Genomic DNA, 23,972 nt, shown 5'->3' with positions numbered 1-23,972 from the left:
CTACAGACCCTACAGCAGAAACCCTACAGACCCTACAGACCCTACAGCAGAAACCCTACAGACCCTACAGACCCTACAGCAGAAACCCTACAGACCCTACAGACCCTACAGCAGAAACCCTATAGACCCTATAGTAGACCCTACAGCAGAAACCCTACAGACCCTACAGACCCTACAGCAACCATGGTTGTTTTAAATGTGCTTTATAAATAAAGTTTATTATTATTATTATTACAGCTGAAACCCTACAGACCCTACAGCAGAAACCCTACAGACCCTATAGTAGACCCTACAGACCCTACAGACCCTACAGTAGACCCTACAGACCCTACAGACCCTACAGCAGAACCTACAGACCCTACAGCAGTGACTGCTTACATCTAATTCTACTGTTGCAAACCTGACCAACTAATGTCATGTTATGAAGTGAACACTGTGCTATCATGAATAAAAACATTTTTTATTACATTTTAAACACTGTTTAGTTCATACACAATTAACATACAGTTATGCATGCTAAGATTAGAAATATTTCAGTGCAAAGAATGAGCTTCCATGTAGACATAATTTTAAGGAGAAAATGTATAAATATATAAATTTGCTTGCATATTATGAATTCCTGGGTTATTGTTTTTTCTATATTTGAAAATTAACACAAATAAAATATTTTTATAATTGTATGCCCTGATTAAGGCTGCATTGTATGTTTGTTTGTCTTACTGTATGTATATGCTTAAGAGATATGTTTTAAATCACTAATTAAAGTCTTCATTTTAGCTACTTGGCTATTCCTATTTTAACCAAAGAGAAATACACTTTCCTTTCAAAGAGCAGCTCAGAGGACAGAAGCCACACACACACACACACACACACACACAGAGTAACCAGTCAGCCATCCTGTTTTTGCTTTTCTCTGCTGAGCCCTTGGGGTTTGAGTGCTGTTTTTGCCAGTTTTAATAAATGCACAAGTCTCATTTTCCATTGTCAGTGTGAAGACCTTGTAATGGAAACTGCTTAATTAGGTGCAAGTACCTAGGAGATGTATACTGGTTCACTGATAGCCAATTGGAATGAGACTTTTAGGAAAAACAACAGAATGCTCAATACAGTATTCTGTGTATCCCTGTCTGGTTAAACACTTGATGAGCTTAGCACAGCAGCCCGGCATGAGAGAAGGACGTTGGGCCCCATCAGCTCAGCGTGACAGACGGGTGTTGGGTCCAGTGGCCTCAGTGTGACAGAGGGGTGTTGGGTCCAGTGGCCTCAGTGTGACAGAGGGGTGTTGGGTCCAGTGGCCTCAGCGTGACAGAGGGGTGTTGGGTCCACTTGCCTCAGCGTGACAGAGGAGTGTTGGGTCCACTTGCCTCAGCGTGACAGAGGAGTGTTGGGTCCACTTGCCTCAGCGTGACAGAGGAGTGTTGGGTCCACTTGCCTCAGCGTGACAGAGGAGTGTTGGGTCCAGTGGCCTCAGCGTGACAGAGGGGTGTTGGGTCCAGTGGCCTCAGTGTGACAGAGGGGTGTTGGGTCCAGTGGCCTCAGCGTGACAGAGGGGTGTTGGGTCCACTTGCCTCAGCGTGACAGAGGAGTGTTGGGTCCAGTGGCCTCAGCGTGACAGAGGAGTGTTGGGTCCAGTGGCCTCAGCGTGACAGAGGGGTGTTGGGTCCAGTGGCCTCAGCGTGACAGAGGAGTGTTGGGTCCAGTGGCCTCAGCGTGACAGAGGAGTGTTGGGTCCAGTGGCCTCAGCGTGACAGAGGAGTGTTGGGTCCAGTGGCCTCAGCGTGACAGAGGGGTGTTGGGTCCACTTGCCTCAGCGTGACAGAGGAGTGTTGGGTCCAGTGGCCTCAGCGTGACAGAGGGGTGTTGGGTCCACTTGCCTCAGCAAGTCACCATGAGAAACCTGTGGGCCGTTCTTCTAACTGCAGCCTTTGTTCTGCTGACCGGTGAGGATTTTTCTCATTTTTCCCACTGTTGTCTATTTCACAGTGTGCTGTCTATCAGATAATTTCGGATGTTATAGGAAAAGAGAATCTGTGACTTTTTATACTGTATGTAACACAAAGCGTTAAAAAATCATAGCATATTTTAACTAATCTGTTGGTCAGTATTACATTACATTTCACAATAATGTATTGACTATTGAATATTTGTCAATATTTGTCAATAAATATGATTACACTGCATTACATTATTGGCATTTGGTAAACGCTCTTATCCAGAGCAACATACAACAAAGTGCAAAGTACAAACCCATAACCAGGGACAAGTGCACTGAAAGACCCTAGAGGGAAGTATAATTTGAAGTGCTAAGGTTACAACAAAGATAAGGATTGGGCCTATCTGATTTATCGGACAATGGAATACATCGAAAAACATTTTTCTACAGATTTACACTTATGAAGGAACAATAAACAGCTTGCATAGCGGAATGAAACGAAAGTAGCAAAAATACCATTCTAGCAAACACAAGTTAATAAAAGTAGTAACAAACTATTGAGAACTGAAGAACAACAACTACCACTCAATTAGAGATTACAGGGAGGTAGGTGGGGAGAGGTGCAGCTTGAAGAGGTGAGTCTTCAGTCTGCACTTGAAGGTGGTCAGAGTCTCTGCTGCTCTGACTTCTACGGGGAGGTCGTTCCACCACCGTGGAGGCAGAACAGGCAGTAGTCATGACCAGGAGGTGAAAGTGCAGAGAGGGGGAGGTGGCTGAATGAAGAGGTCTGGCAGGCGTGTAGGGTCTAATGATCTGTCGGAGGTAAGCTGGGGCCGACCCCTTAACTGCTTGGAAAGCTAGCAGCAATGTTTCGAATTTGATGCGAGCCTTGACAAGCAGCCAGTGGAGGTGAGCAGGGGGGTGACATGTGAGTGTCTGGGAAGGTTGAAGACCAGGCGAGCCGCTGCATTCTGGATGAGTTGGAGGGGTCTGTTGGCAGATGCTGGAAGGCCGGCCAAGTGAGAGTTGCAGTAGTCCAAGTGGGACAAAACCATCGCTTGGACCAGGAGCTGGGTCGAGTAGGGGGTGAGAAAGTGACAGATTCTCCGGATGTTGTATAGGAAAAATCTGTATAACCACTCTGAGGTTCTTTGCACAGGGCATTGGCATCACCAGGGTGTGCCCTAGGGAAATGGAGAAATCAAGAAGGGTAGAGGTGAGAGCAGGAATGAAGATGATTTTAGTCTTACAAGTAGGATCAGCAGGGTGCCATCCTCAGAGTAGGAGCTGAGAAGGGTGTCTAGTTCATCAAGGAAACTTCCCAGGGGCCCTGGAGGACAATAGACAAACAGGTTAATAGGGCAGGATAGTTAGTCAGAATGGTACTCAAAGGTGGATAGACAGGTCCAGGTTACTAGGGTGGGATATTGAGTCAGAATGGTACTCGAAGGTGGATATAGACAGGGCGGGGGAGATGGATGGCTGGGGAGAGGAGAGCAGGGCGGCCTGTAGTGCAAATGACCCTGAAGAGTAGAGTAGTGTAGTGTAGTGTAGAGTAGTGTAGAGTACAGTAGTGGGGCCTGTAGTGTAGTGTAGAGTAGTGTAGAGTAGTGTAGTGTAGTGTAGAGTACAGTAGTGGGGCCTGTAGTGTAGTGTAGTGTAGAGTAGAGTAGAGTAGTGTAGAGTAGAGTAGTGTAGAGTAGTGTAGAGTAGTGTAGTGTAGTGTAGTGTAGAGTAGTGTGTAGTGTAGTGTAGTGTAGTGTAGTGTAGTGTAGTGTAGAGTAGAGTAGAGTAGAGTAGAGTAGTGTAGTGTAGTGTGGTGTAGTGTAGAGTAGTGTGTAGTGTAGTGTAGTGTAGTGTAGTGTAGTGTAGAGTAGAGTAGTGTAGTGTAGTGTGGTGTAGTGTAGAGTAGTGTGTAGTGTAGTGTAGTGTAGTGTAGAGTAGAGTAGAGTAGTGTAGTGTAGTGTAGTGTAGAGTACAGTAGTGGGGCCTGTAGTGTAGTGTTGAGTAGTGTAGTGTAGTGTAGTGTTGAGTAGAGTAGTGTAGTGTAGTGTAGAGTAGAGTAGTCTAGTGTAGAGTAGTGTAGTGCGGCCTGTAGTGTAGTGGGGCCAGTAGTGTAGTGGTTAAGGTACATGACTGTAGTGTAGTGGTTAAGGTACATGACTGTGGTGTAGTGGTTAAGGTACATGACTGTAGTGTAGTGGTTAAGGTACATGACTGTAGCGTAGTGGTTAAGGTCCATGACTGTAGTGTAGTGGTTAAGGTCCATGACTGTAGTGTAGTGGTTGAGGTCCATGACTGTAGTGTAGTGGTTAAGGTACATGACTGTAGCGTAGTGGTTAAGGTACATGACTGTAGCGTAGTGGTTAAGGTCCATGACTGTAGTGTAGTTGTTAAGGTACATGACTGTAGTGTAGTGGTTAAGGTCCATGACTGTAGTGTAGTGGTTAAGGTACATGACTGTAGTGTAGTGGTTAAGGTACATGACTGTAGCGTAGTGGTTAAGGTCCATGACTGTAGCGTAGTGGTTAAGGTACATGACTGTAGTGTACTGGTTAAGGTACATGACTGTAGTGTAGTGGTTAAGGTACATGACTGTAGCGTAGTGGTTAAGGTACATGACTGTAGTGTAGTGGTTAAGGTACATGACTGGGACAGGCAAGGTCAGTGGTTCTAATCCCTGGTGTAGCCACAATAAGATCCACACAGCCATTGGGCCCTTGAGCAAGGCCCTTAACCTTGCATTGCACCACGGGAGGATTGTCTCCTGCTTAGTCTAATCAACTGTACGTCGCTCTGGATAAGAGCGTCTGCCAAATGCCAATAATGTAATGTAAAGATGAGGGCAGCAGGCGGTCTCTGCGAGGATGAGGAACTGTAGGTAGTGGAAGGAGGCATATGTGGGGATGAAGTCAGCCTTCCGACTGGCAGACTATGTCACAAGGAATGCCTTCTGTGGGGCAGAGAGCAGACTGGGATGGGATGAAACACAACATAACAAATTAGGATGGAGCATTGCTCTAAGCACCCCTATAGGCTACGCCTTGTTAGTTTACTATTGGATTCATAAACCTGTGTTACTTTTCTTTGTGCATCAATACAGAATCATCCATACTGCATTGACACTATACATCTATATGGGTAAAGCTGATCAATTTGTCATTATGTTCACCTCTGATTTATATTATTAAAGTATTTATAAGAAAAATCCACAAAGATGATTTCAAAGAAGTAAAATTAGCCCATTTTGTTTAGAACTACAGCACACAAAACATTTTTTTTTTTTTTTTCACACTGGATAAATCATATCTATTTGAATGTCAGTATAACTGATTCTTAAATATTTGAGAAGAACTTGGTTTAACACTGCACCACATCCTTCACAGTGTGTTTGGAGTTAGGGTTAGGGTTAGGGTTAGGGTCTGATAAAAAATGTGGATCACAGAAGATGTAAATGCCCATACAGTGGTCGTGTTTGGAAATTAAATTCCTTACCTGAGTTTAAAAGATGAAAACGACTCCCTCGGTTCTCCCTCAGTGCACCTGGGTGTGGGCCGCCTCTCCTGCAGAGAGGGGCACAGCGGTCCCACCTACGAGTCGCTGCAGACTGTGTTCGACAGAAAGCCGTTCCGCCCTGCGGTCAACCTGAGTAACCCCACCATCACCAACATCTCCTTCACTCTGTATGCTGTGCTGGGTGTGGTGAGTGCAGTGGCGGGGGGGGGGGGGGGGGTGTTGTGCACCATCCTGCGCCTGAAACAACTTCAAAATAAATGAATTCAGATAATTAATTCCTGGATATACAGTACTGTGCAAATGTTTTAGGCAGGTGTGGAAAAATGCTGTAAAGTAAGAATGCTTTCAAAAATAGAAATGTTATGTTTATTTTTTATCAATTAACAAAATGCAAAGTGAGTGAACAGAAGAAAAATCTAAATCTAGATTAATCTAAATCTAATTCGAATCCCAGTGTAGCCACAATAAGATCCGCACAGCCGTTGGGCCCTTGAGCGAGGCCCTTAACCCTGCATTGCTCCAGGGGAGGATTGTCTCCTGCTTAGTCTAATCAACTGTACGTCGCTCTGGATAAGAGTGTCTGCCAAATGCCAATGCCAATGATGATGATGGTGATGATGATGATATTTGGTGTGACCAGCCTTTGCCTTCAAACCACCATCAATTCTTCTAGGTACACTTGTACAAAGTCTGGGATTTTGTTGGCATATAGCCAGGTGTGTGATTAAACAATTGTACCAAACAGGAGCTAATGATCATCAATTTAATATGTAGGTTGAAACACCATCATTAACTGAAACAGAAACTGCTTAAGGAGAGTTCAAACTGGGCGAGGAACAGCCAAACTTAGTTGCTGAAGACATGTCAGAAGTCATATACCATGGCAAGACTGAGCACAGCAACAAGACACAAGGTAGTTATATTGCATCAGCAAGGTCTCTCCCAGGCAGAAATTTCAAGGCTGACAGGGGTTTCCAGATGTGCTGTCCAAGCTCTCTTGAAGATGCACAAAGAAACGGGCAACGTTGAGGACCGTAGACGCAGTGGTCGGCCAAGGAAACTTAGTGCAGCAGATGAAAGACACATCATGCTTACTTCCCTTCACAATCCGAAGATGTCCAGCAGTGCCATCAGCTCAGAATTGGCAGAAACCAGTGGGACCAGGTACACCCATCTACTGTGCTGAGAAGTCTGGTCAGAAGTGGTCTTCATGACCAAAAAGGCATACCTCCGATGTGGAAACAAGGCCAAGCGACTCAAGTATGTATGAAAACATAGGAACTGGGGTGCAGAACATGGCAGTTTATTTTTTGTTGAAATATTTGTCTATAGCAGAAGGCAGTTTGTTCACCGAAGGGCTGGAGAGCGGTACAAGAATGAGTGTCTGCAGGCAACAGTGAAGCATGGTGGAGGTTCCTTGCCAGTTTGGGGCTGCATTTCTGCAAATGGAATTAGGGATTTCGTCAGAATTAATGGTCTCCTCAAAGTACAGGCAGATACTTATCCATCATGCAATACCATCAGGGAGGCATCAAAGCATAAAGAAGAACAAGGAGTCCTGGATGTGATGGTATGGCCCCCACAGAGCCCTGATCTTAACATCATTACATTACATTATTGGCATTTGGCAGACGCTCTTATCCAGAGCGACGTACAACAAAGTGCATACCCATAACCAGGGATAAGTTCGCTGAAAGACCCTAGAGGGAAGTACAATTTCAACTGCTACCTGTACAACAAAGATAAGGACGAGGGCCCTTTTTTTTTTTTGAGAACAAAGAAACAAACAGAGCAAAAGTGACCGAAGTTAACTATCCAAACACTGCTTACCTAGCCAACTAAAAATTCCGATACACAAAGCAAGTCACAGAGACAACAATTAAGGTTCACAGGGAGGTAGGGAGGGATGGGGAGAGGTGCTGCTTGAAGAGGTGTGTCTTCAGCTTGCGCTTGAAGGTGGGGAGAGTTGACCTCAACGGGGAGTTCGTTCCACCACCGTGGAGCCAGAACAGACAGTAGTCGTGAGCGTGATATGGAGGTTCGGAGAGGGGGAGGTGCCAAGCGGCCTGTGGAGGCTGAGCGAAGAGGTCTGGCAGGGGTGTAGGGTCTGATGATTTTTTGTAGATAAGCTGGGGAAGACCCCTTAACTGCTTGGAAGGCTAGCACCAATGTTTTGAAATTGATGCGAGCCATGACAGGCAGCCAGTGGAGGGAAGTAAGCAGGGGGGTGACGTGTGAGTATTTGGGAAGGTTGAAGACCAGACGAGCTGCTGCATTCTGGATGAGTTGGAGGGGTCTGATGGCGGACGCTGGGAGGTCAGCCAAGAGGGAATTGCAGTAGTCCAGGCGGGACAGAACCATCGCTTGGACCAGGAGCTGGGTCGAGTAGGGGGTGACATCATCAAGTCTGTCTGGGATTACATGAAGAGACAGAAGCATTTGAGGCTGCCTAAATCCACAGAAGAACTGTGGCTAGTTCTCCAAGATGTTTGCAACAACCTACCTGCTAAGTTCCTTCAAAAACTGTGTGCAAGTATACCTAGAAGAATTGATGCTGTTTTGAAGGCAAAGGGTGGTCACACCAAATATTGATTTGATTTAGATGTTTCTTCTGTTCATTCACTTGGTGTATTTTTCTTCAAGCATTCTTATTTTACAGCATTTTTTCACACCTAACTTGCACTACTACTTGCACAGTACTGTATAATATATGTGTAACACAAGTAGACATTATAAAATACATGTATAACACAATGTGAAATATAATGCAAGAGCCATGCAATTTGTTGGCATTTACTGATATTTTCCAAACACTTTTGTACTTAACTGCACTTCCATTTAGTAGGCACACTTATCCAGAGTAATTTGCCATGTAAATACTAGGGCTCAGGGTGCTAGGCTCAAAGTGCCATAACTTCCTAGAGCGGGAACACTTGTTTGGGTAGAGCACTGTCTGTCCTACCTGACTGTCTGTAATGCTTGTTTGTGGTTTACACTGTTTCAGAACGAGAAGAAACAGATTCTGACTACTTTCCTCTGGCTTAGACTGGTAAGCAGCACACATCATTCAGCACAGGGCTAATGCTACATCCATCCATCCATCCATTATCTGAACCTGCTTATCCTGAACAGGGTCGCAGGGGGACTGGAGCCTATCCCAGCATACATTGGGCGAAAGGCAGGAATACACCCTGGACAGGTCGCCAGTCCATCACAGGGCACACACACCATTCACTCACACACTCATACCTGCGGGCAATTTAGACTCTCCAATCAGCCTAACCTGCATGTCTTTGGACTGTGGGAGGAAACCGGAGTACCCGGAGGAAACCCACGCAGACACGGGGAGAACATGCAAACTCCACACAGAGAGGCCCCGGCCGACGGGGATTCGAACCCAGGACCTCCTTGCTGTGAGGCGGCAGTGCTACCCACTGCGCCATCCGTGCCGCCGGCTAATGCTACAGACATGCTAATATTAAAGTGATGCTAATGCTACAGATATGCTAATATTAAAGCAATGCTAAAGCTTCAGCTTCTATCTGTATCTGTTTCACTGCAGTACTGGCATCATGAGTTTCTAGTGTGGGACCCAGAGGAGTGCGATGGGGTCAGCAAGATCTCCCTGCCTGTCCGGGACCTCTGGACCCCTGACATTATCGTTTATGAGTTGTGAGTGTCCCTAACATTCAGGTCACTCAAACCTTGTTTTTCTCTTACCCACAAGAATAATCCTCAATGCATTATAGTTATACTGCTATATAAATCCCTGTCTCTGTCTCTCAGTGTGGATGATGACGTGTCTCAGAACTGCCCGTATGTCTACGTTAATCACACCGGCCACATCCGCTATGACAGGATGTTACGAATCGTCAGCGCCTGCAATCTGAAGATCTATACCTTTCCCTTCGACATCCAGAACTGCTCGCTGACCTTTGGATCCTACATGCATACCAGTAACTACACTTCCTATCAATGTTACATCTAGCTCAAATACACATTCAACCCAGTCCACCTGGCTCCAACATGTACTGTAAATGCATTTATCGGTAAATTTTGAAAACATTCCACAGTATCCCTGAGAATTTTCAATCGTGACATACTGTATTGTTCTCTTATGTTGCTGAAAATTCATGCTGCAGGAATTGCTAGGAATTATTAGCCTACATGCTGCCGTAGAAAGAATGATTGTGATTCATCCCTCTTCCTCTCTTTCTCAGTCAAAGATGTCCGGGTCTCTTCGGCCCTGTCCTTTGAGGAAATCTCTGGGAATTCCAAGCGTTACCTGGAAGCCAGCGGAGAGTGGGAGCTGGTGATCATTCAGGGGAATGCTGGAATCCTGCAGTTCGGGATTGATGAGTGGGACATCATCACGTTCTGGGTGAGGAGAGGGGTTAGTGTTGGGCTCTGGGTGAGGGGAGATGGGTTAGTGTTGGGCTCTGGGTGAGGGGAGAGGGGTTAGTGTTGGGCTCTGGGTGAGGAGAGGGGTTAGTGTTGGGCTCTGGGTGAGGAGAGGGGTTAGTGTTGGGCTCTGGGTGAGGAGAGGGGTTAGTGTTGGGCTTTGGGTGAGGAGAGGGGTTAGTGTTGGGCTCTGGGTGAGGAGAGGGGTTAGTGTTGGGCTTTGGGTGAGGAGAGGGGTTAGTGTTGGGCTCTGGGTGAGGAGAGGGGTTAGTGTTGGGCTCTGGGTGAGGAGAGGAGTTAGTGTTGGGCTTTGGGTGAGGAGAGGGGTCAGTGTTGGGCTTTGGGTGAGGAGAGGGGTTAGTGTTGGGCTCTGGGTGAGGAGAGGAGTTAGTGTTGGGCTTTGGGTGAGGGGAGGGGTCAGTGTTGGGCTTTGGGTGAGGAGAGGGGTTAGTGTTGGGCTTTGGGTGAGGAGAGGGGTTAGTGTTGGGCTCTGGGTGAGGAGAGGGGTTAGTGTTGGGCTCTGGGTGAGGAGAGGGGTTAGTGTTGGGCTCTGGGTGAGGAGAGGGGTTAGTGTTGGGCTCTGGGTGAGGAGAGGGGTCAGTGTTGGGCTTTGGGTGAGGAGAGGGGTCAGTGTTGGGCTTTGGGTGAGGAGAGGGGTCAGTGTTGATGTCCTGTTGATGCATGCTGTAATTCCCTTTCCCCCCTGCAGGTGGTGATAAAGAGGCGGCCGATCCTCTACGTGGTGAACCTGCTGATCCCAAGCTCCTTCCTGATGATCATCGACATCCTGTCCTTCTACCTGCCACCACACAGTGTGGACCGAGCCTCCTTCAAGATGACCCTGATCCTGGGCTACACCGTCTTCCTGCTCATCATGAATGACCTGCTGCCCAGCACTGCTAACGGCACCCCCATCATTGGTCAGGCCACAGATGCACATTGGCACAACATTTCTGCATTCAGTGCTCTTCTTACATGCTTTAACACTCTTTTCTACATAGACTGAACTCCTCCACACTGTATCTTGCAAAACAGCCTTTAATCAAGCAGAAACGCCAACCCAAACAATTCTTCGTCAGTGTCCTCATGGATTGTTTGTTAATGGTTAAAGTTTGTTTTGCAAGTTCAATCTTTTTCTCCTTGCACCTATGTCAGATGTACAAACCCTTTTTAAACTCTATCTTTATGTACAAGCCATTTATACAGCTCAATATGTTTTTTAGGTAATCAGGTTCAGTACCTTACTGAAGGTACAATGGCAGGGTCCCATCTGGGAATTTAACATATAACCTTAGAGTTACAGGCCCATGTCCCTGATACACATGCAGTACAAAACTGTAATTAATAACTTCTTAGAACCAGTAAAAAAGCAGCAAATAAATTAATTTAAAAGATGCATCTATTTTCACAAATGAGTAGAAATCAATGCTGACAGACATGTGAAAGAGTAATTATGTTGAACTGGTGGTTACAGCTTGCCTCTGAAGTGGTCATGTAAAATGTGTTCTCTCCAGGAATCTATTTCTCAGTCTGTCTGGCTCTCATGGTGATCAGCCTGCTTGAGACTGTCATCATCACCAACGTGCTTCACCACAACTCCATGAAGTACCGACAAGTACCGAGGTGGGTACGGGTGCTGGTGCTGGGGTACATCGCTCGTCTCATTTGCTATACCAAACCTGAAGAAGAAGCCCAAGCCAGCCCGAAAGCGGACCCCACCGGGCCTGGCTCCCCAGCACAGAACCCAACCACCAACGGCCATGGTGAGCATCTGTAAGGGCCCGTCTTCTGCCAGATACTGCTACACTATTATCACGATTATACTATATTTCAATAAACAGCATTGCATAAATACTTCTTCGTCAATCCAAAACACAGGAACACAGGGTCAGATTGGGTCCATAGTTTGGGTCCAAGATGTTTATGAACAGCTGCATAGCAACACTTCAGCTGTCAACAGTGATTGACCAAAATCATATCGCTTCACCCAACTATCAAATTACAATGGCGGCATTTAACAGCACAGACGTGATAAACTTATTAATGTAACATTTATGAGAAGGATAAAGGGCACCAAAGCTTATTGGCTAGCCTGTTCTGATTACATTACATTACATTACTGGCATTCGGCAGACGCTCTTATCCAGAGCGACGTACAACAAAGTGCAAAGTGCAAGCAGGGACAAGTACAATTTCAAGAAGTGCTGACAGTACAACAAAGATACGAACTAATCTGATTAATGGATTATATTTATAGGTAAAAACTGTTTTTATACAGCAGAACATCATCCATCCATCCATTATCTTAACCCACTTATCCTGAACAGGGTCGCAGGGCAGGCAGGAATACACCCTGGACAGGTCGCCAGTCCATCGCAGGGCACACACACTCATACCTATCGCCAATTTAGACTCTCCAGTCAGCCTAACTTGCATGTCTTTGGACTGTGGGAAGAAACCAAAGTACCCGGAGGAAACCCACACAAACACAGGGAGAACATGCAAACTCCACACAGAGAGGCCCCGGGCGACCGGGATTCAAACCCAGGACCTCCTTGCTGTGAGGCGGCAGTGCTACCTACTGCACCAACCATGCTGCCCTGCACAACAGTATGAGAATGATATATAATAAACAGCTACAATGTTCTGGACTGGTATTCCGGTGGAACGCTTGCTGAAAAGTTCCTCTCCCCTTAGCCATGTCCTCTGTGACCACGGGAGTCCCTGCTCCAGTCCCAGCAGCCTCTGCTCCGGCTGCCCCTCTCTCCTCCGCCATCCCGGAGCTGCAGCTGATCTGCCAGGACCTGAGTCTGCTGCGCAGCCACCTGACGTCCCTGCAGAAGGAGACTGAGATGCAGGACCAGTGGTGCCACGTGGGATACGTCATGGACTTCCTGCTCTTCCGAATCTATCTGCTGCTTATCATACTGTACGCCTTCGTCATCATCTGCATGTGGTGCATCTGGTTCAACCAGTAAAGAGCAACCATCAAAAGGTAGACATGCACCAAAATATATAAAATATTTGACTAGTGAACAAACATTATAAGACCTAAAAGTTACTGGAAATTACAAATTTGATCCAAGAGGTCTCACATTTTTTATGTGGCTACCACAAATAAGGGCCACTTAAACATCATCAGAAAAAATGGAATTGCCCATATATTTGAAAGGTCCTTAGCAACACAGACAAACTGGCTTTCTTTATGAAAGTTTTCTTACAATGGATTACTTTACCATAATTACATCTGTCAAGAGAAACTTTGAATGAATTGTTCCAGTACATGGCTCCAAAGATTGGTCTAGTCCACATGTAGCGTCAGTCACAAAAAACATGAATTTATTTTACTGCATAGCCTTCTATCATTGTTTTTTTGTCCCTTTCATAATTCCTTACTAGTGGTTATGAGTAACTTATCCATAGCAAACATAACCCCAGGTCATCTTTTTGTGCTGACAGGGCTTTATGTTATGATATCACGTCATTTCAACATTCTGTTTGTGCTGACACATGCAGTGGCAGTTACGCAAGAGGAGCCATAGATGAAAATTAGTGTTTGGAATAATGTAATTGTTCACAATTGTTAGCAATATTAGTGGGTCTATGCCATTTAGAACTCTCCAATTTGTAACATCAGTCACAACAGATTCGCCCCTAACAGTAATGACAAGCCAGTAACATCTACCCAGGAATGAAAAACCTCAAGCTGCAGTTACAGACCGGCATAGCAAAGTAGTTCATTGGAAATGCTTCCTACCTTCATGTAAAAAATTCCTGCAAACAATAATAATGCAAAAATAATGTGATTAATAATAAAGTATATATCAGCATGCTCCCTCCACCTCTCTCTCGCGAGGCTCTCTCCCAGCATGCTGTGCAGCAGGGCTCTCTCCCAGCATGCTCTGCAGCAGGGCCTGTGGTAACACGCCTAGCAGACTATAAGCTTTACAGCACTGCAAAACACACACACACAGCAACTTCAGATCATACACACACACACCACCTTCAGATCATACACACACACACACAGCACCTTCAGATCACACACACACACACACACCACCTTCAGATCACACACACACACACACACACCACCTTCAGATCACACACACACACCACCTTCAGATCATACACACACACACACAGCACCTTCAGATCATACACACACACACAGCAACTTCAGATCATACACACAACACACACACACACACACAGCAACTTCAGATCATACACACACACACACACCACCTTCAGATCATACACACACACACAGCACCTTCAGATCACACACACACACACACACACACACACACCACCTTCAGATCACACACACACACACAGAAACTTCAGATCGTACACACACACCACCTTCAGATCACACACACACACACACCACCTTCAGATCACACACACACACCACCTTCAGATCACACACACACACCACCTTCAGATCATACACACACACACACACCACCTTCAGATCATATACACACACACACAGCACATTCAGCTCAACCAACAGGTTTATCCACATGCTGATGAGAAGCACACACACTATGGCATCATTGGATAAGTGCCAATGGCAGCTTCTGAAAAGGTGGGCGGAGCCAGCATTCAGCAGCATTCCTATAAGAAGGATGAACGGTTCTCAGGTGTGGCACTGAAAAAGCAGGAAACATTCACCTGCATACCTGTTTGCTCTACGTCACCAGAACGCCTGTCCACACAAGCTGCCTCCTGCATTTCAACCCTCAGTCTACAGTGAGCCTGCACCTGTGTCTGTACCTGAGTCTACAGTGAGCCTGTACCTGTGTCTGTACCTGAGTCTACAGTGAACCTGTACCTGTGTCTGTACCTGAGTCTACAGTGAGCCTGCACCTGAGTCTACAGTGAGCCTGTACCTGTGTCTGTACCTGAGTCTACAGTGAGCCTGTACCTGTGTCTGTACCTGAGTCTACAGTGAACCTGTACCTGTGTCTGTACCTGAGTCTACAGTGAACCTGTACCTGTGTCTGTACCTGAGTCTACAGTGAGCCTGCACCTGAGTCTACAGTGAGCCTGTACCTGTGTCTGTACCTGAGTCTACAGTGAGCCTGTACCTGTGTCTGTACCTGAGTCTACAGTGAACCTGTACCTGTGTCTGTACCTGAGTCTACAGTGAACCTGTACCTGTGTCTGTACCTGAGTCTACAGTGAACCTGTACCTGTGTCTGTACCTGAGTCTACAGTGAACCTGTACCTGTGTCTGTACCTGAGTCTACAGTGAGCCTGCACCTGAGTCTGTACCTGAGTCTACAGTGAGCCTGCACCCGTGTCTGTACCTGAGTCTACAGTGAGCCTGAGTGCATGTGTCTGTCACACTGAACTTCATTTGCTCTTGTCTGTCAGTGCCCTTTAGTATGTGTCCTAATGCATGGCCCAGCAATGTCTTAAAGGAACAGTAGGTAATTTTTGACTTATAACGGTCAAGAGAGGAATAGCAGCAACAAACACCTTCAAACCACAACACTGTTTATCCCTCCCCCCTGTAAATGTGCTGATGTTGAAATGCCATTGGCTATTGCAATTAAAACCAATTTTCAACCAATGAGCTTGAATTATTGTACAGCTATACAATGGAGAGCTGGCCCATCAACTATATATTTTGTAGCCCAAATTTAAGGACTATAAACACAAGCAGAGGGTGAGTCAATGTGTCAGTGAGCCTTTTTTAATGTTAGGAAGGGATTTACAATAATCACAAAGCAATCACGTCACAGAAGGGTTTATTTCACAACTGTACTCTGAATTTCTGCAACATGAAAAAAGTTAATTTGTTTCTATTGTACATTAGTAACACAATATTCATAATTTAGTAAAACAAAATCATCATTGTGATCAACTCCTATTAAATAAAAACAAATGATAGAAAATTACTACAAGTGAAAAACAGAATACACTGAATATCAAACCTGGTATTTAAAATACTCCCAAGATATTGAAACAATTTTAACTACAGCAAATCCCTGTACATGTTTACAATAAGCACACAAACTCTCTCTCACATTAAAGTACCACAGACTCCACACTCCCTCCCTTTGGGGGAGGCATATCCTATATACTCCAGCCCTAACTCCACTCATACCCTCTCCTCTCTCTCTGCGGGGGGGTGGACATTTTTGCAAATTTCAGTTTCAATCTCAGGGCAAGTTCTCTGTTTGATGGAATCTTAGAGCGAGTTCTCTGATTTGTGGAATCTCTTTCAAGCTCCTCCCACTTCCTGTCACCTGCCTGGTGCCTGACCCCTGACCCCATTGCTCAGCGCCCCTCTGTCCCTCGCCCTTCGCCCTCCCCCTCTTCTTCCTCCCTTGCTCCAGGTTTGTCCTCCTCCCCCTCCCTCACTCTGCTGCTCTTCATTCTCTGGGCTTTCCGAGTTCTCCAAGATCTCCAGTTGGGAGTTCCCCTGACCAGCTCTGCACCGGCCCCCTGCTCCCCACGCCTCGCCTGGGTGACAGTTCCCACTCCTCTCTCTCTCCTGTCTTTGAGGAAAAGCTTTGGGAGTTTAAGAATCTTCGGGCGGTTAGTGGCTTTCCAGAACCTTCCAGAGTCCGATTCCTGTTTGACGACACGTTTACTATGGTCCCTTTCCCCGCCCACCCCAGCCGCTAAGGGATATTCTTGCTTCTCTACTTCCACATGTTTATCTCCTCTTTCTTCCCAATCTGTCCCTTCCACACTATCCATCGCTTTGTCTCCTATGATATCACCCTCTTCTTCTTGACTGTTCCTTTTCCTTTCCCTAGAAAAAGCTTTTGACAGTTTCAGAGCTTTCAAGAATTTTCTTCTTTCTGATGCGTTTTTTTCATGATGCTGTTCCGTGTCAGACTTTATCTTACCTTTCTCAGTCCGTAACTCCACCTCTCTGCAATCATCTCTCACTTCTGTCTGGCGCACACCTCCTGCCTCCCCCCCGACTCCTGAGCTCAAATCCCCCCCCCCCCGCCCCCCTCCTCCCCCCTCTCTATGCCGGGAAAACACCTTTGCCAGTCCACCAATAAATAACCGTTTCTCCGTTTGACTCTTTCCCTCCTTTGCAGTGCCCTCACTCTCTCGCCTATCCAAAGAAATGGCATTGGTTATCTGGAGTGTATGGGACATTTTCCACAGTTTTCCTTTTTCTTCATTCTGAAGAGATTTATTCCCTCCAATATCTCCCTGTCCTCCCCCCTCCTGTTCCTCTCCCTCCCCCTCTCTCCTCTCCTGGGACAGGACTTGAGCCAGGCGGGGCCGGGGGAGCCAGGTTCTCCAAGAGTGAGCGGAGCTTGGTCCTCCATCCAGCAGGGGGAGCTCTCCTCCACAGCACTTTCTCAGCTCAGAGGGGAAGGTCACGTCTCTGCCATTGCCACACAACTCACACACAAACCCTCCTGCCTGGCACAGCTGTGGATAAGTTACAATGGGAAAGGGCTGCTGAGCAAAGGTAAAGTGATGTGGTCACAGAGAGAGCGCCCCCTACAGTCACACACACACACACACACACACACACACACACAGATCACTACAGTCACACACACATACACACAGAGCCGCCCCTACAGTCACACACACACACACACACACACACAGATCACTACAGTCACACACACACACACATACACACAGAGCCGCCCCTACAGTCACACACACACACACACACACACACACACACACAGAGATCACTACAGTCACACACATACACACATACACACAGAGCCGCCCCTACAGTCACACACACACACACACACACACACACACAGATCACTACAGTCACACACACACATACACACAGAGCCGCCCCTACAGTCACACACACACACATCACTACAGTCACACACACACACACACACACACACACACACAGATCACTACAGTCACACACACACACACACACACACACACACAGATCACTACAGTCACACACACACACACACACACACACACACACACACACAGATCACTACAGTCACACACACACACACACACACACACACACACAGATCACTACAGTCACACACACACACACACACACACACACACACACACACAGATCACTACAGCCACACACACACACACACACAGAGCCCCCCCTACCTTCTGGGAAGCATGGTGTGGGGGGAGCAGCCAGTCCAGATCAGACGCAGCAGGCAGGTGCAGCCCCTCAAACTGCTGCAGGAGCCCCAACGCAACAAACTCCGCAGAGTTCATCTGCAGAGAGGAGGAGCTGCAGGAGAGGAACACACACATACACACACATGCGCACACACACAGGCCCACACACACACACACACACACACACACACATACATACACACACACACACATACATACACACACACACACATACATACACACATACATACACACACATACACACACACACATGCCCGCACACACACACACACACACACACACACATACATACACACACACACACATACATACACACACACACACATACATACACACATACATACACACACATACACACACACACATGCCCGCACACACACATACATGCACACACACACACACAGACGCACACACGTGCACACACACATGCCCGCACACACACATACGCGCACACGCGCACATGTGCACACACACACACGGACACACACGGACACACATACACAGGCTGAAACAGGCTGCACCAGACTGAAACAGCAGCAGGGTAATATAACTGAACAGGGCTCACAGACTTAAGGTTTAGGGTTAGATGGGCTCGGGGGATTAGGGTTAGATGGGTTAGGGGGGTTAGGGTTAGATGGGTTAGGGGGGTTAGGGTTAGATGGGTTAGGGGGGTTAGATGAGTTAGGGGGGTTAGGGGGGTTAAGGTTAGATGGGTTAGGGGGGTTAGGGTTAGGAGGGTTAGGGGGGTTAGGGTTAGATGGGTTAGGGGGGTTAGGGTTAGATGGGTTAGGGGGGTTAGATGAGTTAGGGGGGTTAGATGGGTTAGGGGGGTTAAGGTTAGATGGGTTAGGGGGGTTAGGGTTAGATGGGTTAGGGGGGTTAGGGTTAGATGGGTTAGGGGGGTTAGGGTTAGATGGGTTAGGGGGGTTAGGGTTAGATGGGTTAGGGGGGTTAGGGTTAGATGGGTTAGGGGGGTTAGATGAGTTAGAGGGGTTAGGGGGGTTAGATGGGTTAGGGGGGTTAAGGATAGATGGGTTAGGGGGGTTAGGGTTAGGGGGGTTAGGGGGGTTAGGGTTAGATGGGTTAGGGGGGTTAGATCAGTTAGGGGGCTTAGGGTTCCATGACTTACATAGACTCAGAGCTGAGGGAGGACTTGCTGCTGAAGCATGTCACACTGTGTTTGAAGTCTGAACCTGGAAGGCGAGTAACACAATGAGAGCTAGCATTGCATCAGGCAGGGTTAGGGTTAGGGTTAGAGCTAGCATTGCATCAGACTGGTAAGTAACAAACTGAACATAGCATCAGGCAAGCAAATAAAAAAGCTAGCGTAGCATCAGGCAGACAAGTAACAGAGCTAACATAGCATCAGGCAGGCAACTAACATACTGAGAGCTAACATAGCATCAGGCAGGCAACTAACATACTGAGAGCTAGCATAGCATCAGGCAGGTAACATAGCTAGCATAGCATCAGGCAGGTAAGTTAAAAAGCTAACATTGCATCAGACAGGTAAGTAACAGGTCAGCATAGCATCAGGCAGGGCCCGTCCCCCACTGCCCACTAACCCCCAAATGCTCCTGACGAGCTGGTTAGTGCCTTGCATGGCATCCAATCGCCGTTGGTGTGTGAGTGTGTATGAATGGCTGAATGAGAAGCATCAGAAGCTTTGGAAAAAGGTGCTATATAAATTCCAACCATTTACCTGTCTGCCCACAAGGCTCCACCTCCTCAGCTAGACCTGGGTCCAACAGCAAGGAATCCTGGGAGGTCTCTCCAGAACACCCACTGCCTGAGAGACAGATAATATCATCCAATCACAGACAGGACTATATTATCCAATCACAGCCACAGATGATCCCGTGACAGGTAGGATCAGTGTTTCCCTGGGGCTCACCGCAGGATGTGTGTGTGTGCGTGCGTGCGTGTGCGTGAGTGTGTGTGTGTGTGTTTGTGAGTGTGTGTGGTGTGTGTGGTGTGTGTGGTGTGTATGAGGTGTGTGTGTATGGTGTGTGTGTGTGTGTGTGTGTGTGTGTATGTGGTGTGTGTGTGTGTGTGTGTGTGTGTGTGTATGGCGTGTGTGTGTGTGTGTGTGTGTGAGTGTGTGTGTGTGTGGTGTGTGTGTGTGTGTTTGTGAGTGTGTGTGGTGTGTGTGTATGGTGTGTGTATGTGTGGTGTGTGTGGTGTGCATGTGTGTGTGTGTGAGGTGTGTGTGTATGGTGTGTGTGGTGTGTGTGGTGTGTGTGTGGTGTGTGTGTGTGGTGTGTGTGTATGGTGTGTGTGTGTGTGTGGTGTGTGTGCATGGTGTGTGTATGTGTGGTGTGTGTGTATGGTGTGTGTGTGTGCATGTGCGTGAGGTGTGTGTGTGTGGTGTGTGTGTGTGTGTGTGGTGTGTGTGGTGTGTGTGTGTGTGTGGTGTGTGTGTGTATGGTGTGTGTGTGTGTGTGTGTGTGTGTATGTGTGTGAGTGTGTGTGTGTGTGTGTGTGGTGTGTGTGTGTGTGAGTGTGTGTGTGTGTGTGTGTGTGTGTGGGACTGCAGTTGCCTGCAATGCCTATGCTGCTGCAGCTCACAGGGACTTTCCTCTTCCTCATCTTCATCTTCATCGTCCTCCCTCAACCTCCACTTCAGAAGCTCCATGGCGGCGATCAGAGATTCCGATATGATGAAGTGAGCATTCTCCTGGGGACACCATATTATATTATATTACATGGTCCGGGGTTAGGGTTATGTTGTGTTTTCGCTGTGCAGAGACCGAATTAATCAGCTGCCTTCCTCTGTGGTTAGGGTAAGAGTTACCCTCTCCAGGCCCGCTCCTCACCCTCTCCAGGCCCCACCCCTCTCCAGGCCCCGCCCCTCACCCTCTCCAGGCTCCACCCCTCACACTCTCCAGGCCCCGCCCCTCACCTTGCAGTGGCTGAAGTCTCGCTCTGTCAGGAAGCTCAGGAGACTCTGTCCTTCCAGTGGCCGATAGAGCATCCCCTCTGACACACTGCTGCACTGAGAGCCTTCTGTAAACACACACACACACACCATACACACACACACCACAAACCCCACACACACACACACACACACACACCACAAACACCACACACACACACACACACACACACCACAAACACCACACACACACACACACACACACACCACAAACACCACACACACACACCAAACATACACACACACACCACAAACACCACACACACACACACCATACACCATACACACACACCACAAACATCACACACACACACACCACAAACATCAAACACACACACCATACACATACACCACAAACACCACACACACCATACACACACACACACCACAAACACCACACACACACACACACCATACACACACACACCACAAACACCACACACACACACACACCATACACGTACACACACATATAAACACCATATACCATACACACACAAGACACACCATACACACATATAAACACACACCACACACACACCAGACACCATACACACACACACACACACACCATACACACATATAAACACACACCACACACATATATAAACAGACACACCACACACATACACACACATATACACACACACCATACACACATATAAACACACACCACACACATACACATATATAAACACACACCACACACACACCATACACACACCACACACATACACACACACATACACACACACCACACACATACACACACACATACACACACACACACACCATACACACATATAAACACACACACCACACACATGCACACACACATATTTTTGAAAGCATTCTTACTTTACAGCATTTTTTCCACACCTGCCTAACACCTTACTAAGTACTGTACAGTAGTGTGCAGTGATGATTATACACTTAACACGATGAAGATAAATCAGAAACCAAGTACTGTTCAAGTATTTATTTCAAGTAATTTTGGTTCATGTCGATGAAAATAAGTAAAGAGAGAGCTCCTTCCGTCGTGCCATCGTGTTTAACGCTGTGACACTGTTTGTGTTACCTTACATACTGGAACAACTGACCATCAGAAGTAATATTGCGGAATAATGTTGCTTCAAACCAATTTAAACAAATTGTTTAGCATGAACAATCATGTAATGAGCCTTCAAACATGCATTCATGCTATGCAAAAGTAAAAAGAAAAAATTGTAGCACCTTTCAATTTTTCGAAAAATATGATGTTTTCAGTGTTTCTGTTTATTAGCCGGCGGCATGGATGGTGCAGTGGGATAGGCTCCAGCCCCCCTGCGACCCTGTTCAGGATAAGCGGGTTAAGATAATGGATGGATGGATGTTTATTAGCCATACTTTTACCCCAATGTATTTTTTGTTCTCATTGCCTACAATATTGTTTTATTGTATAGTATTATAGTATTGTTCAATACATTTTCACCAAAAAATAGTAAACTTTAATTTTTAAAGAAGTAATATATTAGGACCCCTTTTAGACAAACGTGGTGGTGTATCATCATCACTGCACACTACTGTTTATATGTAGGTAAAATTCTATTTGTTGCTGTCTCCACTCTGAGACTCACCTGAGGTCATCACTCTGAGACTCACCTGAGGTCATCACTCTGAGACTCACCTGAGGTCATCACTCTGAGACTCACCTAAGGTCATCACTCTGAGACTCACCTGAGGTCATCACTCTGAGACTCACCTGAGGTCATCACTCTTAGACTCATCTAAGGTCATCACTCTGAGACTCATCTAAGGTCATCACTCTGAGACTCACCTAAGGTCATCACTCTGAGACTCACCTGAGGTCATCACTCTGAGACTCACCTGAGGTCATCACTCTGAGACTCACCTGAGGTCATCACTCTGAGACTCACCTGAGCTCATCACTCTGAGACTCACCTGAGCTCATGGAGCAGGTGCTGACATCGCCGAGGGAGGAAAAGGCTCCTCCTTTCGCAGCACACACCTCTGCACCTGACTCTACAAAAAACACACAACATTAAGAACCACTAACCCTACCCACCCTAAAGGCTTAACCCACACTGAGCACAGAAGCGCTTAACAGTGGGAAATGTTACATTAATTATGTGGTCCAGTTAATATTCATAAATACATAAATGAATTACGACAGAGGTACATTATCACACATTCTCTACTACAATACCGCAGTAATTAATCATTTAAAATCGATTAAAGCTACATTTCTACATTTAAGTTAAAGCATTATTTTTGTATTCAATTTTAAATTTACAAGTAATCTAATCATTTCAATAGAGGCGCACCGATATCATTTTTTAAGAACCGATCAGCCGATACCAATACCAATCCGAGTTGGCTGCTACTTACTATGTTCGCAGTCATAGTATAGTATATATAGTATATAGGGTGGCCTGTAGTGTAGTGGTCAAGGTAAATGACTGGGACATGCAAGGTTGGTGGTTCTAATCCCGGTGTAGCCACAATAAGATCCACACAGCCATTGGGCCCTTGAGCAAGGCCCTTAACCCTGCATTGCTCCAGGGGAGGACTGTCTCCTGCTTAGTCTAATCAACTGTGTGTCGCTCTGGATAAGAGCGTCTGGTAAATGCCAGTCATGTAATGTCATTCATGCCCACGTTCAGAACCTGCTCGCGTCTGCATGGATTGTTGTAGTTTTACGTGCTTTGCCTGGAGAGTGATCAATAGTTGCTGCCGTAGTGACTTCATCTTGCTCATTTGGTGATCAAATAGAGCCTAAAACCCTAGGCATAACCCTAACTACACCCGCCAAATCTTAAAAAATGCATATGTGTAATATACGCGTTATATGCCTTCATTATTTTCTCCTTCTGCAACATTGTCGCGCGACCTACACAGCAAGCACCTGCACACATCGAGGGCAGCTTCCGCACACTCAGTCCAGGGTCTACACAGCAAGCACCTGCACACATCGAGGGCAGCTTCCACACACTCAGTCCAGGGTCTACACAGCAAGCACCTGCACACATCGAGGGC

At 46.6% G+C, this 23,972-nt stretch overlaps 2 protein-coding genes across 4 annotated transcripts in view; one reads left to right on the top strand and one right to left on the bottom strand.

The window, feature by feature from the left end:
- The first annotated feature begins 4,772 nt into the window (after positions 1 to 4,772).
- LOC133125939 (5-hydroxytryptamine receptor 3C-like) lies at positions 4,773 to 11,627 on the top strand. The gene is made up of 7 exons (XM_061237689.1): positions 4,773 to 4,810; positions 5,503 to 5,635; positions 9,012 to 9,121; positions 9,236 to 9,405; positions 9,670 to 9,830; positions 10,560 to 10,770; positions 11,365 to 11,627. The coding sequence occupies exons 1-7, from the start codon at positions 4,773 to 4,775 to the stop codon at positions 11,625 to 11,627; spliced, it is 1,086 nt and encodes a 361-aa protein (XP_061093673.1).
- A 128-nt stretch (positions 11,628 to 11,755) lies between these two features.
- The window catches only part of LOC133126171 (run domain Beclin-1-interacting and cysteine-rich domain-containing protein-like), a 34,355-nt gene continuing 22,138 nt past the window's right edge, over positions 11,756 to 23,972 (bottom strand). The window contains exons 8-15 of one of the 3 annotated variants that reach the window (XR_009708510.1): positions 22,878 to 22,958; positions 20,901 to 21,004; positions 20,567 to 20,675; positions 19,701 to 19,787; positions 19,128 to 19,191; positions 17,960 to 18,089; positions 13,608 to 13,803; positions 12,576 to 12,684 (exon numbers count right to left, since the gene is read on the bottom strand). Coding sequence is in view for 2 of the 3 variants with exons in the window: in XM_061238094.1 (XP_061094078.1) it covers positions 12,544 to 12,684; positions 17,960 to 18,089; positions 19,128 to 19,191; positions 19,701 to 19,787; positions 20,567 to 20,675; positions 20,901 to 21,004; positions 22,878 to 22,958 (716 nt within the window). In the remaining variant the exon portion in view is untranslated. Of the gene's footprint in view, positions 12,685 to 13,607; positions 13,804 to 17,079; positions 17,270 to 17,959; positions 18,090 to 19,127; positions 19,192 to 19,700; positions 19,788 to 20,566; positions 20,676 to 20,900; positions 21,005 to 22,877; positions 22,959 to 23,972 lie in introns of those variants that run through there. The other 2 variants (XM_061238094.1, XM_061238095.1) reach the window with 2 other exon arrangements.

This window comes from Conger conger, chromosome 4 (assembly GCF_963514075.1).
Source record: "Conger conger chromosome 4, fConCon1.1, whole genome shotgun sequence".
Classification (NCBI taxonomy): Eukaryota; Metazoa; Chordata; class Actinopteri; order Anguilliformes; family Congridae; genus Conger; species Conger conger.
The sequence above is the reverse complement of the archived record's forward strand: the minus strand, read 5'-3'. Positions and strand labels throughout refer to the sequence as shown.

Coding starts and splice junctions, on each gene's coding strand:
- LOC133125939 (XM_061237689.1), top strand. CDS start 4,773: ATGAGGGCAGCAGGCGGTCTCTGCGAGGATGAGGAACT. Junction 5,636..9,011: donor TGTATGCTGTGCTGGGTGTG/GTGAGTGCAGTG, acceptor GTTTCACTGCAG/TACTGGCATCATGAGTTTCT. Junction 9,831..10,559: donor GGGACATCATCACGTTCTGG/GTGAGGAGAGGG, acceptor TCCCCCCTGCAG/GTGGTGATAAAGAGGCGGCC.